This window comes from Triticum urartu, chromosome 5 (genome assembly GCF_003073215.2).
Source record: "Triticum urartu cultivar G1812 chromosome 5, Tu2.1, whole genome shotgun sequence".
Lineage (NCBI taxonomy): Eukaryota > Viridiplantae > Streptophyta > Magnoliopsida > Poales > Poaceae > Triticum > Triticum urartu.
Genome location: NC_053026.1, coordinates 24875355 through 24892169, shown reverse-complemented (window position 1 = coordinate 24892169; position 16815 = coordinate 24875355). Strand labels below are relative to the sequence as shown.

General features: G+C 50.6%; 1 protein-coding gene across 1 annotated transcript; it reads left to right on the top strand.

The window, feature by feature from the left end:
- The first annotated feature begins 14388 nt into the window (after positions 1–14388).
- On the top strand, positions 14389–16242 carry LOC125507401 (probable inactive receptor kinase At2g26730). Its single transcript, XM_048671980.1, has one exon. The coding sequence runs from the start codon at positions 14404–14406 to the stop codon at positions 15805–15807; it is 1404 nt and encodes a 467-aa protein (XP_048527937.1). The 5' UTR covers positions 14389–14403; the 3' UTR covers positions 15808–16242.
- Positions 16243–16815: the final 573 nt, after the last annotated feature.

The following is a 16815-nucleotide window of genomic DNA, read 5'->3' as shown; positions in this document are numbered from 1 at the left end:
GTTGGCTTCATGGTTGAGTGATAGCTTCTTGGTTGAGTGTCTTGAACCCGTCGAGTGGGATACCTTCAAGTCGATTGAAAGGTGACTTCTTCTAGGGATGTCCTAGGGTAGGGCCTTTTGGACAGGTCCGTGCCCCTACCCTAGGTACATGGCTTCATCATTAGCCCCCGAATGGATCGAGGTTAGAGTGGGGAAAGAGTTGGAGATCTTTCTGACTGGTTCTTCGGGCTACGTGAGTGCCTCGTTTTGGGCCAACCATCACAGATGACGCATCAACTTCTTTCAGTCGCCTTGATCCATTCCAGGCCTTTCGTCGAGTGATTTTCTTTACTTGTGACATACCGAGTGTCGGCGCGGGCGGGGTCTTCCGTTTTGACAAGTTGTTCTGCGGCCCACGGATGTCGTGGGATTCGGATTTCGGGAAGCGCGCGGGACGGGAGCGGCCGCAGTAATCGGAAGCGATAAAGCGGAAGCTCCTCGATCCTCGCGTCGCCTTTTTCGCCACGTACTGCGCACGCGTCTGCTGCGGGATTTGACTGGATAGCCTGGGCCTACCAGTCAGCCACTCGGAAGCGGCCCCTTATAAGTTGCCGGCTCGGGGTTTCCAAACAGTGCGCTTTCTTCTCCTTTCTTCTTCCTCTCTCCCTTCGCAAGTTCCTCCGCCACCTCCGCTCTCACCCTAGCGCCGCAAGCCCGTTCGAGATTTTGCCGGCGACGATGGTGAAGGGCAAGACGTCTGCTCTGGAGCGCGCGAAGAAGGCGGCGGCGCCGGGGAAAGGGAAGAGATCTGCTCGGGGCGGATCTTCCTCAAGGACTGCTCTGCCCAAAGGTTGGATCCAGGGCGACTGGATGCCGTCGGTGCTCCGGCAAGAGGATCTCGACGACATGGTCGAGGGGGGAGTCATTCCCCACAAAGCTGCGCGTCTCCCGGGGGAGAGATCGAACCTCAACCCCGCGACGGTGAGTGCGTGCTCCTAGCCACCCACATCGACCGCGGGTTTTCTCTGCCGCCCCATCCTTTTTTCCAGAGCTTCCTGAACTTCTTCGGAGCGCAGCTCCACCACTTCACTCCCAACTCCATCGTATACCTTGCTGCTTTCATTTCCATGTGTGAGGATTTCTTGGGTTGCCGCCCCCATTGGGGACTCTTCAAGCACATCTTTACCTGCCGTTCTCAATCGGTCAAGAAGGCCAAGTCGAGTGACGAGAGGACGCAGGTGATCCAGCTGTGCGGGGGCCTGGCGATCCAGATGAGGGGAAAGAGTTGTTTTCCATCCATCACTTTCCCGGAGTCGGTCCGCGGTTGGCAGGCGACCTGGTTTTACTGTCAAGACCAGGCGACCCCAGGGCAGTCGACTGGACTTCCTCCGTTCTCTCTCGACCGAGCTGAAAAGCTTGCTTCTCTGAAAGTGACGCTGGAGGAGAAGGCCCAAGTCAAAGTGCTGGCTGGTCGAGTGGTTGATCTTGTCCGTGAGGGCGTGACTGGTATGGACTTGCTGGAGGTCTTCCTCCGGAGGTGCATCCAACCGCTCCAGGCTCGTGACCACCCGATGTGGCTGTACTCGGGTCTCGACGACACCACTCGGGTCCACCCGGAGGAGGTCACTGACGAGATGCTGGAGGGGTGGCTGTCGAGCATCATGGGGAACAAAGACAACCCCCGAGGAGCCAGGAGGGTAGTTCCACTGGACAATTCGTATGAAGTGGACCAGGTATGTCTTTATGCTCCCGACTGAGGTCTTGTTTCCTTCATTGGTCTTCTTTGAGTTGGTCGATTTGACTTTTGTCTTGTCTGTTGTTTTCCAGGCGACTACCGAGATGTACTCGACGCCCAACGGGGCACAGGAGCTGACTGAGGAAGGGGAGGCGAGCGGAGGCAAGAGTGGGGACGATCAAGGCGAGTGGGAGTCGGATGGTGAAGGAGAGGGAGGTGACGACGTCGACTCCAGCGAAGAGGAGGAGGAGGTTGACCCCCCCCGCCCGGAGGGGCGATCCAAGATCACACACGATCCAGCGCGGGAACGTGGCAACGCGACTGCTCCTGGTGGGCAGTCGTCGAAACACCCTCGGACCTCTTCTCCTACGCCGACTGGGAAGGCTCCCAAGCACCCACGCGCGACGCTGTCCAAGCCGCCCAAGGCTCTGCCTAAGATGAAGATAGCTGTTCCTACCATTTCTGGGTAATAATAATAATACTTGTTTTCCTTTGTCGACCGTGGACAGATCCTTGGTCGATTCATTGAGTCAATTGACTGACTTTCGAGATTTGCAGCGGTGCTACTTCTGAGGTCTCCGCCAAGGACGACGACCAAGAGATGGAGGATGCTGTTACCTCCAACCCTGGTACAATTACTAACGTTCCGCTTTGAGTCGACTGAACATTTATTGCAATTCTGGTCGATTGAATGTTTTCCTTGTAGCTCCTCCTCATGTTATCGACCTCCCGGATGACGACGACAACGAACCGCTGAGAGTGAGGAGGAACAAGAGGGCGTCGGCTGACAAGACCCCACAATCCACTCCGGCGCCTGAGGCCGTAGCTCGAGACGATGGCAAACCCACTCGGGCTTCTGTGACTTTCGCCATTCCTTTGACGAGTGTGCGGCCCTCGACATTGACTGCGGATCCGCCTTCGCTTTTCGCCGCGTACCCCGTCCCTGAGGACCAAGCGGCTGCTGCAAAAGAGGCTATACGCCAGGCGGGGATCATGATGGAGCAAGTGAAGGCGGCTCGGGAGGCCAGCCAAGCAGCTTACGACGCAAGTTCGGCTCTTCAGAGTAACGTCCAGGTCAGTCGACTCAACACTTGGTCTGTTACGATATGCTGTTTGAAGAATCTCTTTTCCGAAGATCTTTGTATCTGTACACCCACTGGGTGTGTCTGTCAATTCTTGGACGAGTGGGGGCACGCTAAGTGCACCCACTGGGTGTAGTCCCCGAGACTACGGTGGACTGCTGGCAGTCGACTGTAGTCTTTATATTGTGTTGCTGTAACTGTATTTCTTCACTTGGTCTGGTCAGGCCATGTCGAATGGAACTGTATTCGGTCGACTGCAGGCAGTCGACTCTCTCTTTTTTTTTACAGTGGGGGCACGCTGAGTGCACCCACTGGGTGTAGTCCCCGAGACTACTATCGAATGTTTTTGATTCGGCTGTGGTCTTAGAAACGTCATCATTGTCTCTTAGTTACTCGGAAGCAACTTATCTTGGACGTCTATCGACTGATTTTTCTTTTTACAGAAATCCTGCAAACTTGTAGCTCGCTATACTGAGTTGGAGAAGCAGCAGATTCAACTGAACCTTGATCTGGAGCTGACCAGAACAGAGCTGCAGAAGGTTAGAGACGGCGCCGCAGGTAAGACGACTTTGTCGACTGGTTAGTTTTTAGGCTTGAGTACCCTTCTGCTATTTCCGAATCAAACATCATTTCTTTGCAGAAAAACTGAGCGAAGCTCTGGCGAAGAAGGATCAGGACTTGGCTGCTGCCCGTAAGGAGGCTGATGACAAGACCGCTCTGGCCGCACAGAAGCTGGCTTCGGTCGGCCAATTAGAAGAAGAGAATACCAAGCTGAAGACCGCTCTGAATGAAGCCAACAGGGAGTGTGCACGTTGGAAGAAGGAGAACCTCACCCTGAACGAGAAGATGGAAGGCATCGCTCGCAGGAGGGACGACCTGGAGAGCTATTTGAGGAGCCTCGCCAAGAAGTTGTACATCAAGCTTGAAGGTGCATATTCAGTTCCGGCTGGTGTTTTTTTGTGTCGACTCAGTCTATGAAAATTGACTTATCCTTGGATCATGCATGCAGAGTTTTGCCAGAACTTTGAAGAGGAGACTGGGCGGATTGAAACAGGTTTGGATCCAATCAACTCTCCCGTGATAGATGAAGCTGCCATGAATCTGCTCCGACTGGAATCCCGCATTGACGGCGTCGTGGACTACTTGGCTCGACTGAAGGTTGCCATGTCATGGATCGACCCGGCACTTTGGCCAGAGGCTACGCTCCAAAATGATCTCGAGTCTCTGATGACTCGTCTTAACGGGATCCCTGACCGAGTGCAGGAGTGGAAGAAGTCTTCTGCTCGGTGCGGCGCTGATGTGGCTCTGTCTCTGGTCCGCGTCCATTGCAAGGAGGCGCGAGAAGAAAAGCTGGCCGCCATCCAAGTTGCCAATACCAGGAAGCACAACTTTCAAGACTTCATGGAGACTTTTATTGCTGCTGCAACTCGTATTGCAGACGGGATCGACTTGGACGAGTTCGTCGCCCCCTCCAGTCCTCCACCCGAGGAATGAAAAACTTTTACGCTTCACTTTAAATTTGCCTCGGAATGCCGAGTGGGTTTTGTAACCGTTAAACTCCGTCGAGCTGAGGGCTTGAGTACTTTGGTCTGAGGTCTGGGACCCTTAGGTCTTATCTGAACTTGATTTATCGTTGAGTATCTTCATGGATGATCCGTTGAGTGGAACTCGATCTTCACTCAAAATAACTTTCGTATTTGTGGTGCAGCTCCGAAGGAGATGGTAGCAGTCGACTCGCACTTCGTCGTCTTTGCGGATTGGGTTGTGTCCTGTACTTAGGCAAGCGCCGGGCTGCAGCTAAGCCCCTGAGTGGGAGGTTTGCTCTCACGCGGTAGGATTTTTAAATACTTAGGCGAGCACTGGGCTGCAGCTAAGCCCCCGAGTGGGAGGTTTGCTCTCCACTCGGTAGGATTTTTTAAACACTTAGGCGAGCGCTGGGCTGCAGCTAAGCCCCCGAGTGGGAGGTTTGCTCTCCACTCGGTAGGATTTTTTCAAGCTTAGGCGAGTGTCTGACTGCAGCTAAGTCTCTTTAGTGGGAGAACTTAGGCGAGTACTGTACTGCAGCTAAGCCCCCGAGTGGGAGGATTGCTCTCCACTCGGTAGGATTTTTTTCAAGCTTAGGTGAGTGCTGACTGGTCTCTTTAGTGGGAGAACTTAGGCGAGTACTGGACTGCAGCTGATAGAGGCAAAAGTGTCCCGATGTTTTGATGAGATGGTGGCTATCGTTTTCTGTGGGAGTCGACCTTGATGATCCGACTACGAACGTGCGAGACGTCGCGCCTTAGCAATCGCTAAACCAACTTTCGAGGGGTTATTGACCACGCCGGAGCACGATCAACCTGACCACGAGGGCCTGTTTCCTGCGAGCAAACGAAGAACAAGCAAGAAACTGAGATTGCAATCTGGATATTGCGAATATAAGATGAAAGCTTTATTGATCAAGGTGGGGTTCTGTGACGTCTTGGTCTGGTCGTTGGACACAAACGAGTACGCGAAGTTGCAGCTATGGCGAACTTTTAATCTAAACAAAACCCAAAGTCTAAACGACGCCCTAAGGGCTGTATATATGGAGGAAGAGAGGGGAATTTCGTGGCCCTTGAGGGTGGGGTCCGAAACCAACCCTAACTCTTGTTTCCCCACACATACGGACTCTAAAAATAGCCTATACTTAAGTATTTCGAAATTACATGGGCCTGGCCCATTAATAAGGTGACGCAGCACCTAGAATAGCCTATGGACGAATATTATGAAGTGGCATCTTGTATATTTCGTCCATGGCTTCATGCACTCCTTATGGCGGCTTCAAAGTCCTGAAATCATCACTTGTAACTCCGTTCTTGATCCCCTTGCGCATGGCATCAACTCCATGCGGGTTCTTGCTCCAATGTTCATCCTTCTCCAAGCTAGGCCCTTCATTTGAAAGCAAAACAAATGTATCCAATTTAGGCAGCATCATAATCTCATGAACATTAGAATCATTACCAAGAAACGAAAGTACCTGGCAATTTAATTGGCGTGCGCGAGCTCTAGTAATTGGTCCAGTATATGTAACAGTAGGGGCTGTGGGTGTAACAATGGTATTGATGTCCTCATCATCCTCCCCTTCTTGAAATGAAGTCGTCCTCGACGGAAGCTCATCTTCCTCACCCAAATAAGGCTTCAAATCTGCAATGTTAAAAGTGGGACTAACCCCAAAATCTGCAGGTAGCTCAAGTTTATATGCATTATCATTTATTTTCTCTAAAACCTTAAAAGGACCATCAACACGTGGCATTAGCTTTGATTTGCGCAGATTAGGAAATCTATCTTTACGCAAATGTAACCAAACAAGATCTCCAGGTGCAAACACAACATGTTTTCTACCCTTATCTCCAGCAAGTTTATATTTAGCATTCATACGCTCAATGTTTTCCTTAGTTAACTCATGCATTTTTAAAATCAATTCAGAACGTTCTTTAGCATCAAAATTAACCTTCTCCGAAGATGGAAGAGGCAACAAATCAATAGGTGCACGAGGTAGGAAACCATACACAATTTCAAAAGGGCACATCTTGGTAGTAGAATGCAATGAACGATTATAAGCAAATTCAATATGAGGCAAGCATTCTTCCCACATTTTCTTGTTATTCTTCAAAACAGCCCTAAGCATAGTAGACAATGTTCTATTGACTACTTCAGTTTGTCCATCAGTTTGGGGGTGACAAGTAGTACTAAAAAGCAGCTTAGTCCCCAACTTAGCCCATAAATATCTCCAAAAGTGGCTAAGAAATTTAGTATCACGATCTGAAACAATAGTATTTGGCACACCATGTAAGCGAATAATTTCACGAAAGAACAAATCAGCAACATTAACAGCATCATCGCTTTTATGACATGGTATAAAGTGTGCCATTTTCGAGAACCTATCCACGACAACAAATATGCTATCCCTCCCCTTCTTTGTTCGAGGTAAACCTAAAACAAAGTCCATAGAGATATCCTCCCAAGGAACACTAGGTACAGGCAAAGGCATATATAAACCATGAGGATTGAGTCGTGACTTAGCTCTTTGACATGTAGTGCAGCGAGCAACAAAACGCTCAACATCCCGTCTCATCTTTGGCCAAAAGAAATGTGTAGCAAGTATATCCTCCGTCTTCTTGACGCCAAAGTATCCCATTAATCCTCCTCCATGCGCCTCCTGCAACAACAAAAGACGAACGGAGCTAGCTGGAATGCATAGCTTGTTAGCACGAAACACAAATCCATCGTTAAGAACGAACTTGTTCCAAGTTCTCCCTTCCTTACAATTCTGCAATACATCTTTAAATTCAGCATCATTAACATATTGATCCTTGATGGTCTCCAAACCAAATATTTTAAAGTCAAGTTGTGAAAGCATAGTATAACGACGAGACAAGGCATCAGCAATAACATTTTCTTTACCCTTCTTGTGTTTAATGACATAAGGGAAAGTCTCAATGAATTCAACCCATTTAGCATGTCTACGGTTCGGTTTTGCTTGACTTTTAATGTGTTTCAAAGATTCATGATCAGAATGTATAACAAATTCCTTGGGCCATAAATAATGTTGCCATGTTTCTAAGGTCCGAACAAGAGCATATAATTCTTTATCATAAGTAGAATAGTTCAGACTAGGCCCACTCAATTTTTCAGAAAAGTATGCAACAGGTTTTCCATCTTGTAATAACACACCTCCTAATCCAATTCCACTCGCATCACATTCAAGCTCAAAAGTCTTATTGAAATTAGGAAGTTGGAGTAAAGGAGCATGTGTCAACTTATCTTTCAATACCGTGAAGGCTTCTTCCTGTGCGGTACCCCAAACAAAAGGTACATCCTTCTTTGTAAGCTCGTTGAGAGGTGCAGCAATGGTGCTGAAATCTCTCACAAAACGCCTATAGAAACCGGCGAGGCCAAGGAAACTCCTCACTTGTGTGACCGTTTTGGGCTGCGGCCAACTCTCAATAGCTTCAATCTTGGCTTTATCAACTTCAATTCTCTGTGGAGTAACAACATAGGCAAGAAAAGATACTCGGTCGGTGCAAAAGGTGCACTTTCCAAGGTTACCAAACAAACGTGCATCACGTAGAGCAATAAAAACAGCACGTAAATGTTCCAAATGTTCCTCCAAAGATTTGCTATAAATCAATATGTCATCAAAGTAAGCTACCACAAATCGTCCAATGAAAGCACGTAAAACTTCGTTCATTAACCTCATGAAAGTACTAGGTGCATTAGTTAACCCAAAAGGCATGACTAACCACTCATATAATCCAAACTTAGTTTTAAATGCTGTTTTCCATTCATCTCCCAATTTCATACGAATTTGATGGTAACCACTACGCAAATCAACTTTGGAGAATATTGTAGAGCCACTCAATTCATCAAGCATATCATCTAGCCTAGGAATAGGATGACGATAACGAATAGTAATATTATTAATGCCTCTACAATCAACGCACATACGCGACGTACCATCCTTTTTCGGCACTAAAATGATAGGAACAGCACAAGGACTAAGGGATTCGCGTATATAACCTTTGTCGAGCAGTTCTTGTACTTGACGCATAATCTCCTTCGTCTCCTCTGGATTGGTACGGTATGGTGCACGGTTGGGTAATGATGCACCGGGAATTAAGTCAATTTGATGCTCAATCCCGCGAATAGGTGGTAATCCCGGTGGCACGTCTTGTGGAAAGACGTCGGCGAACTCCTGCAAAATGTTAGTGACAGCAGGAGGCAAAGAGGAAGGCACGTCCTCGAATGAAAATAATGCCTCTTTGCACACAAAAGCATAGCAAACAGATTTGCTAAAATCTAGATCATCAATATCAGATTTGGTGGCAAGTAAACATGCACTTTTCAATTTAATTTCAGAAGCAACACTAGATTGTTTATTATTATTAGGCTGCATTTGTTGCTCAAATTCTTTTGCCACAATCTGATTTTCACTCTTAGTTTTCTCCTGTTTTGCTTTATTAGCTCTATTAATATCATCTTTCAAAATGGAATCAGGAGTCATAGGAAGCAAAGTAATATTTTTATCCTTATGAACAAGAGTATACTGATTGTTTCTACCATGGTGAATAGAATTTTTATCAAATTGCCATGGTCTATCAAGTAATAAGGAACATGCTTGCATAGGTACGACATCACAATCAACATAATCAGCATATGTAGAGATACTAAAATGCACACGAATAGTACGTGTTACCTTAATCTTGCCGCTGTTGTTGAACCATTGGATGTAGTAAGGATGTGGATGTGGTCTTGTGGTGAGAGATAGCTTCTCCACCATCTCCATGCTAGCCAAGTTATTACAGCTCCCTCCATCTATGATCACGCGGACAGAACGTTCCTTCACAACTCCCTTTGTATGGAACAAATTATGCCTCTGATTTTGCTCAGCTTGTGTAACCTGCAGACTCAAAACACGTTGAGCAACTAAACATTCATACCTGTCTTCAGGAGCCATGTATTGCGTCTCATGATCAGAATCGTCTCCACCGTGTTCGTCACGTGTAATAAGAGCCAAAGTCTCCTCATCATAGTCACTAGCGGACCCATACCCACCATCCTCAGTAACAATCATCACACGCTTAGATGGGCATTCTCTCGCATAATGACCTCCACCCTTGCAACGTCGACAAATAATATCATGTGTTTGCCCTGTTGATGCCATGGATGAAGAAGAGCTCTTTGCAGGCCCAGAAGGTGTGCTCTTGGCAGATAGTGGTGATTGTGCCTGCTTTATTGTATCACGGTTGGAGGTGGCAGCCGACGGAGGCGCCGGTGTAGCAGAACGTGTGGAAGTAGATGATGCATGTGGTGTCCATGATGAAGGTCGACCTGCAGAAAAGTTAGTCCGCGCCAATGCCTGTCGATCCTGCACTTCACGTTCAGCTTTACAAGCAAGATGGAGTAAACGAGTGATATTAGTATACTCCTTATACTCTAGAATCGTCTGAATCTCTCTATTTAATCCACCCATAAAACGTGCAAGCATAGCTTCATTCTCCTCAACAATACCACATCTAATCATGCCAGTTTGTAATTCCTGATAATATTCTTCTACAGAATTGTTTCCCTGTCTTAAGCGCTGCAATTTTTGAAGTAATTCACGTTGATAATATGGTGGAACCCAACGAATACGCATAGCAGTTTTCAAAGCAGCCCAAGTAGCCGGAATAGGATATAATCTACAATGCTCAGACCACCAAACACATGCAAAACTAGTGAAAGCACAAACAGCAGCAGGAACACGTCTCTCCTCGGGATATTGTAAACATGTAAATCGTTGTTCAGTTTCTAACTCCCAAGTAAGATATATATCAAGAACATATCTACCCTCAAATGGTGGAATATTCAATTTTAGTTTAGGGAGATGGTCATGATCTCGTACTCGAGGGTGAGCCCTACCATTGCCATTATTTGCATGTGGACGACCTGGTGGTTGCTGTGCTGGTGGTGGCACGTAGTTCTGATTTTGATCAACCTCATCCTCATAATCTCCCACATAATCATCCTCCTCCACATCAGCAGTAGGAGCCACAGAAGTATCAACAGCAGCACCAGCAGTTTGGCCCGACTGAAGAGGGACACGGCTCGCTCGGCGGAGGGCTGTTTCCCGACGTGGAGGTAGTCGGTGTTGTTGCTGTTGTTGCAGAGGTGCGGCAGGAGCAGCCGGTGGTGGTTGTGGAAAACACGAAAGCAATTCAGCAAACTTGTTATCGAGCTTTGTTTCAAACGTCTTCTCCATGCCATATATCTTCTCCATGGCCTCTTCAAATCTGTTTATCACATCTTGCACCTGTCCATTCATCATTTGCTGAAACGCATCATGAAGCTCCTTGTTCGTCAAGTTCTCCCAGTCAGTCTCGTCGGCTTGTGATCCTGGCATGGTTAGCAGCAATAGAAACACACAAGAATATGATCCTACAGACTACTAACAAGTGGTGGTGGTGGCGGGTGTCACAAATCCGTCAAGCAAATCTCAAATTCTTACCAGTTCTTACCCAGCAGCAGGCGGTGATCGGCAACCGTTGTAGTCAAAACTCTCAAAAGCTTGGATAGAGCGATTGCCAGGGAGAGTCAAACGCACGACGTAGATGTATGTGGAGCTGGGAAGGCTTATAGTATGGTAGCAAAAAGGGTCAGTAATAATCAATTCAGAGATGCAAAGTTGAATAAACGCTCAACGACGGTACTGTGCTGGTCCTAGGCTAGACCGTGCTAGAGACGCGAGCCTAGAACACTAACAAAATCACGGCGCTGCACGTAAATAAGGGAAAAGCACACTCTGGAACTCTCTTTTTTTCGCTCTTTTTTTGCGCTCCTCTTTTTTTTGCGAAAAATCACTATAATGGCGAGTGTCTCAAAACTCTTCCCTCGTCAAACTGATAGGATGGGCACTAATTTTTTTTTTCACTTTTTTTTCGGAAATCAGGGCAGCGACGACGAAAAAGTGCGACAAAAAATCACTATGATGGCACGTGGCTCAAAAGACTCAGAAAAGCCTAAAAATAGGATAGGGAAAAAATTTTGCCCGTGAAAATTTTGGCCTAAAAACTGCCCGGGGGTCTCCAGACTCTTTTTTTTTCGAGACCTACGCAGGCAAGGAAACACGAATCGGAATTTAGATTGATCTCAAGAACAAACCTAATATGAGAAGAACTCGGATTGGTGGTGGATATATGGTTGTGGTATATGGTAGCGGTGGTGGTATATGGTAGCGGTGGTGGTATATGGATACAGATCGGTGGTGGTATATGGATACGGATTGGTGGTGGTATATGGATATGGATTCAGAGCGTTGGCGGATAAGCAAAAGTGGTAGATGGGCGATGATGATGGTGCGGCGGCGGCGTGACAACTTATGACCAGAACTCGAAACTCTAAAAGACTAGACTCTAAGACCAGCAACTTGACACGACGATGCAACTGCAAATTCAACAAAGCAAAAACCCTAAAAAGATTATGCAAAAGGCTCAGATTGGTTCGGATATGATGAACTAACCCTAATTTTATTTTGTGTGGCTTTTTCATGGACTGTAGGTATGAAGAACATACTCGATCTAATCTACGAAAAACTGTAAAATCTCACCGAGCAACCTGGAAATCTGATACCACTTGATAGAGGCTAAGGTGTCCCGATGTTTCGATGAGATGGTGGCTATCGTTTTCTATGGGAGTTGACCTTGACGATCCGACTACGAACGTGCGAGACGTCGCGCCTTAGCAATCGCTAAACCAACTTCTGAGGGTTATTGACCACGCCGGAGCACGATCAACCTGACCACGAGGGTCTGTTTCCTGCGAACAAATGAAGAACAAGCAAGAAACTGAGATTGCAATCGGGATATTGTGAATATAAGATGAAAGCTTTATTGATCAAGGTGGGGTTCTGTGACGTCTTGGTCTGGTCGTTGGATACAAACGAAGTACGCGAAGTTGCAGCTATGGCGAACTTTTAATCTAAACAAAACCAAAGTCTAAACGACGCCCTAAGGGCTGTATATATGGAGGAAGAGAGGGGAATTTCGTGGCCCTTGAGGGTGGGGTCCGAAACCAACCCTAACTCTTGTTTCCCCACACATACGGACTCTAAAAATAGCCTATACTTAAGTATTTCGAAATTACATGGGCCTGGCCCATTAATAAGGTGACGCAGCACCTAGAATAGCCTATGGACGAATATTATGAAGTGGCATCTTGTATATTTCGTCCATGGCTTCATGCACTCCTTATGGCGGCTTCAAAGTCCTGAAATCATCACTTGTAACTCCGTTCTTGATCCCCTTGCGCATGCCATCAACTCCATGCGGGTTCTTGCTCCAATGTTCATCCTTCTCCAAGCTAGGCCCTTCATTTGAAAGAAAAACAAATGTATCCAATTTAGGCAGCATCATAATCTCATGAACATTAGAATCATTACCAAGAAACGAAAGTACCTGGTAATTTAATTGGCGTGCGCGAGCTCTAGTAATTGGTCCAGTATATGTAACAGTAGGGGCTGTGGGTGTAACAATGGTATTGATGTCCTCATCACGGTCGGCGCTGAGGTGCCATCCGTTGGGGAGGTGGGCGTCGCCCCAGGGGAGCGGTGTCCTCGTCTCCCAATAATGGCGGCACACCGACGCTCGGACGTAGTGCCGGTCGCACTCGCCGGTGGACGTGGTGGCGATGGAGAAAGCGGTCGGCGCGGGGGCCCGGCGTGGTGGTGATGCGGCCTCCTTCTTCACGGAGCCGGCGCGGCGCCCCGACGAGGAGCCGGCCTTGCGGTCGTGCTTCCCCTTACGGTTCTAGAAGCCCATGGCGTCGAGGGTGGCTGGCCGGCGAGCTCGACAAGGGAGGGCTAGGGTTTAGCGCGGTCGGGTTTCGAGAAGTCTGCTGGATGGAGTGGGACAATGTGGACGACGATCGGTCCACGAGTTCTCCATTTAAGAAGGACGGCGACCTTTCACTGGGTCGATGACAGGTGGGGTCGGCCACCCGTGCGCATTGATGTTGGCAGGCGGGAGGTAGGTGGCCGCCCCGCCACGCGGCCAGATGCGGACGAGCGGCGCGTCCGTTCGGTGTCCACGGCGACCCAAACCCGACGCAAAGATGCGATTGAAATGGGTCGGCCCGGACACAAACGGGCCAGATGGATCCGGACCGTCACGCGCTGGGCCGCATCGTTTGTCCGTCTTACTTCAAATGGACGGGATGGGATAGGATGAGGTCGCGCGGTGGAGTTGGCCTTACTATGATGATCGGGCCGGTATGGAGTTGCTCTCAGATTCCCTGACGTAAGTATGTATGTGTCAGGCCACGAGTCACCGATGGACAAACAACAAAAATACAGAAATGACGAATGGTTTTTATAACGAACAAACTATGCATACATACATACATGCGGAGTCTCCACCATGACCATGGGATGAGATGAGGTGCGCCGAGGAAGTTGGCTGGTCGTTAACGTGCTCCCGGTTGGTTGTTCCAGGCCAGCGATACGGCCGGTCTCGGACGGCGACCGGCGACGGCGTACGTACCTAAGGCTCGGCCGCGAGCGACTGTCTGTCTGCTAGCAGCACCCGCGGGCGTGTATGGTCAGGTTCAGTCCAGTCCAATGCTCTTCGGACAGCGCGGACGGGGTTTCGCACTTTACCGCAGCCCCAAGCCACATGAAGATTCCCACCCCTCTTCTTTTTCTTCTCTTTTCTGTGAACGCTCTGCTCTCTCATTTGGTTGCTAGCGACACACTCCACTGTTTTTCTGTCGACAACACTCTTCTTCCATTACTACTACTATCTAATTCTGCTTCTCCCATGCTGCTTATTAGGCTGGTGTGGGCCCAAACCAATGGAATGGAATGGAGCATGGAATGTGAAAAAAAACGAGGCCCAACCGTCCCCAATCTCCTCCCCACCAAAACCGCGCCACCATGTCCATGTCCATGTCCATGCTTCCTCTTCCTCCTCCCTCACTCTCCCGTCAGATCCCCTCTCCCCACTTCTTCCTCGCCCAAATTCCCTCTCCCCGACCAAGCTTCAGCTCTGCTCTAGCCCCAGCAATGCCGCCTAGCTCGTAGCCGACGCGCCCGTCCGTCTGTCGCAACTCGCAATGGCGCCCGCGGCGGCGCTGCTGCTGGCGTGCGCCGTCGCCGCGCTGGCATGCCTGGCACTCGCGGACCCGCCGGCGAGCGAGCAGACGGCGCTGCTGGCCTTCCTCGCGGCCGTGCCCCACGAGCGCAAGCTCGGGTGGAGCGCCTCCACGCCGGCCTGCGCCTGGGTCGGGGTCACCTGCGACGCCGCCAACTCCACCGTCGTCAAGCTGCGCCTACCCGGGATCGGGCTCGTCGGCCCCATCCTGCCGGGGACCCTCGGGCGGCTAGCCAACCTCCAGGTGCTGTCCCTCCGCGCCAACCGCGTGTCCGGCACCATCCCCGACGACCTCCTCCGCCTCTCCGCCCTCCGGTCCCTCTTCCTGCAGGACAACGCCGTCTCCGGCGCCATCCCGCCGGGGGTCTCCGGGCTGGCCGCGCTCGAGCGGCTCGTGCTCTCCCACAACAATTTGTCGGGCCCCATCCCCTTCGCGCTCGGCGGCCTCGCGGCGCTGCGCGCGCTGAGGCTCGACGGCAACTGGCTGTCCGGCAAGATCCCCAGCATCGCCAACCCGGGGCTCAGGGCGTTCAACGTCTCGAACAACATGCTCAACGGCTCCATCCCGCGGGCGCTGTCGCGCTTCCCCACCGACACCTTCGCCGGGAACCTCCAGCTGTGCGGCACCCCGCTGCCCCCCTGCAGCCCCTTCTTCCCGTCCCCGGCGCCGGGGATGGGCCCGAGCGACGGCGCGCCCGGTGGGACCGGGAGGAAGAAGAAGAAGCTGTCCACCGCGGCGATCGTCGGCATCATCGTGGCCGCCGTGGCCGTCGCGCTGCTCCTGCTTCTTCTGGCCATCGTGTTCTGCTGCAAGAAGAGGGCCCGGCGAGGCGCGCGCATGGAGGGACCGAAGGGCACGGCCGCGGCGGTGGGGCAGACAGGCACAACCAGACCGCCGGCGGCGTCCGGCGAGGGCACGGGCACCGCGTCCTCGCCAAAGGACGACGCGGGCACCTCCGGGGCGGTGGCCGCGGCGGGCGGCGGGACGGGGGAAACGAGCCGGCTGGTGTTCGTGGGGAAGAGCGCGGGGTACAGCTTCGACCTGGAGGACCTGCTGCGGGCGTCGGCGGAGGTGCTGGGGAAGGGGAGCGCGGGGACGTCGTACAAGGCGGTGCTGGAGGAGGGGACGACGGTGGTGGTGAAGCGGCTCAAGGAGGTGGCGGTGGCGCAGCGCGAGTTTGAGGCGCACATGGAGGCCGTCGGCGGCGTGGAGCACCGCAACCTGCTCCCCGTCCACGCATACTACTTCTCCAAGGACGAGAAGCTGCTCGTCTACGACTACCTCCCCGCCGGCAGCCTCTCCGCCATGCTCCACAGTCAGTCATCACCCTCCCTCCTTCAACCAAAACTGTACTGCATTGCATAGATAGCATCGCCGGCAATTCGACGTGACGGCATGTGGAGTGGACGGGCGGCTCATCTGGCGCGCTTTTCGCCCCGTTCTGCGTCTTTTTCTTTGGTTCATCATTGTTTTGTGGATCTTTCTCTCGTTGGTCGTGGCTTTTCTTTGATGGCCAAGCGGGGTAAAAATCGCGGCATGTGCATGGGATCATCAAAGAAAGAAAGAAAGAAGGAGCGATGATGATGGGCTTGGCTCGCTGCTGGAAATGCAACACTTGGCCCGCATTGGCGAGGAGCAGAGACAGAAAATGGTGTGCGTGCGCTGGCCGCGGGGTTTTCGGGCTGTAAAGCCACGACGATGGTCCTCCCTCCTCGTGGATTTTCTTTTCTTTCTTTATTTATTTACATTCCAACGCTACGATCCAGAGGAGAGGAGAAATGCGAATGCGGTTTGCACGCCGTGTGGCCTCACTGTAGTAGTAGTAGTGCCAGTGAAAGCGAAAGGCGTCTCTGCACTCTTCTTGGCGCCATATCCGTCATTATCGTGTGGGCATGCAGTACCGTACTGTCACCACTGTAGCCCATTTGATAATCGGTAGTAGAAGAGGATACTGTACTCGTCTTGGGCCACTTGTGAGAGGGAGGGAGACGCCTGTGCACTGCACTGCACTGGTGGGGGCCGGCGCAAATGCTCCCCGTCTACAGCCATGTGCCGGGACCCGCAGTCAGTCAATACCCTGGCAGCACAACGGAGCAGTATCTACGTACGCATGGCACATCCATCGTACCTTCTGCACTGCGTTACTGTGGGAGGCTCTGTTTCTCTTCGCGTAGGCCTTTTATGTTCTGATGCTAGTGTTCGATTGTGTTTCTCAAATGATGAAGCTGCTGGTAGCAGTACATTTTCCGCAAGTATGATGATTAGCAGCGCTGTCTGTGACCTACTGTTCCGTCGCCATTTGAGGTTCTAGAGTGCCTACCAGATCAGATGCACTCATTTTGTGCCCGGGTATATGTCTGCTCTGTTTCAGTG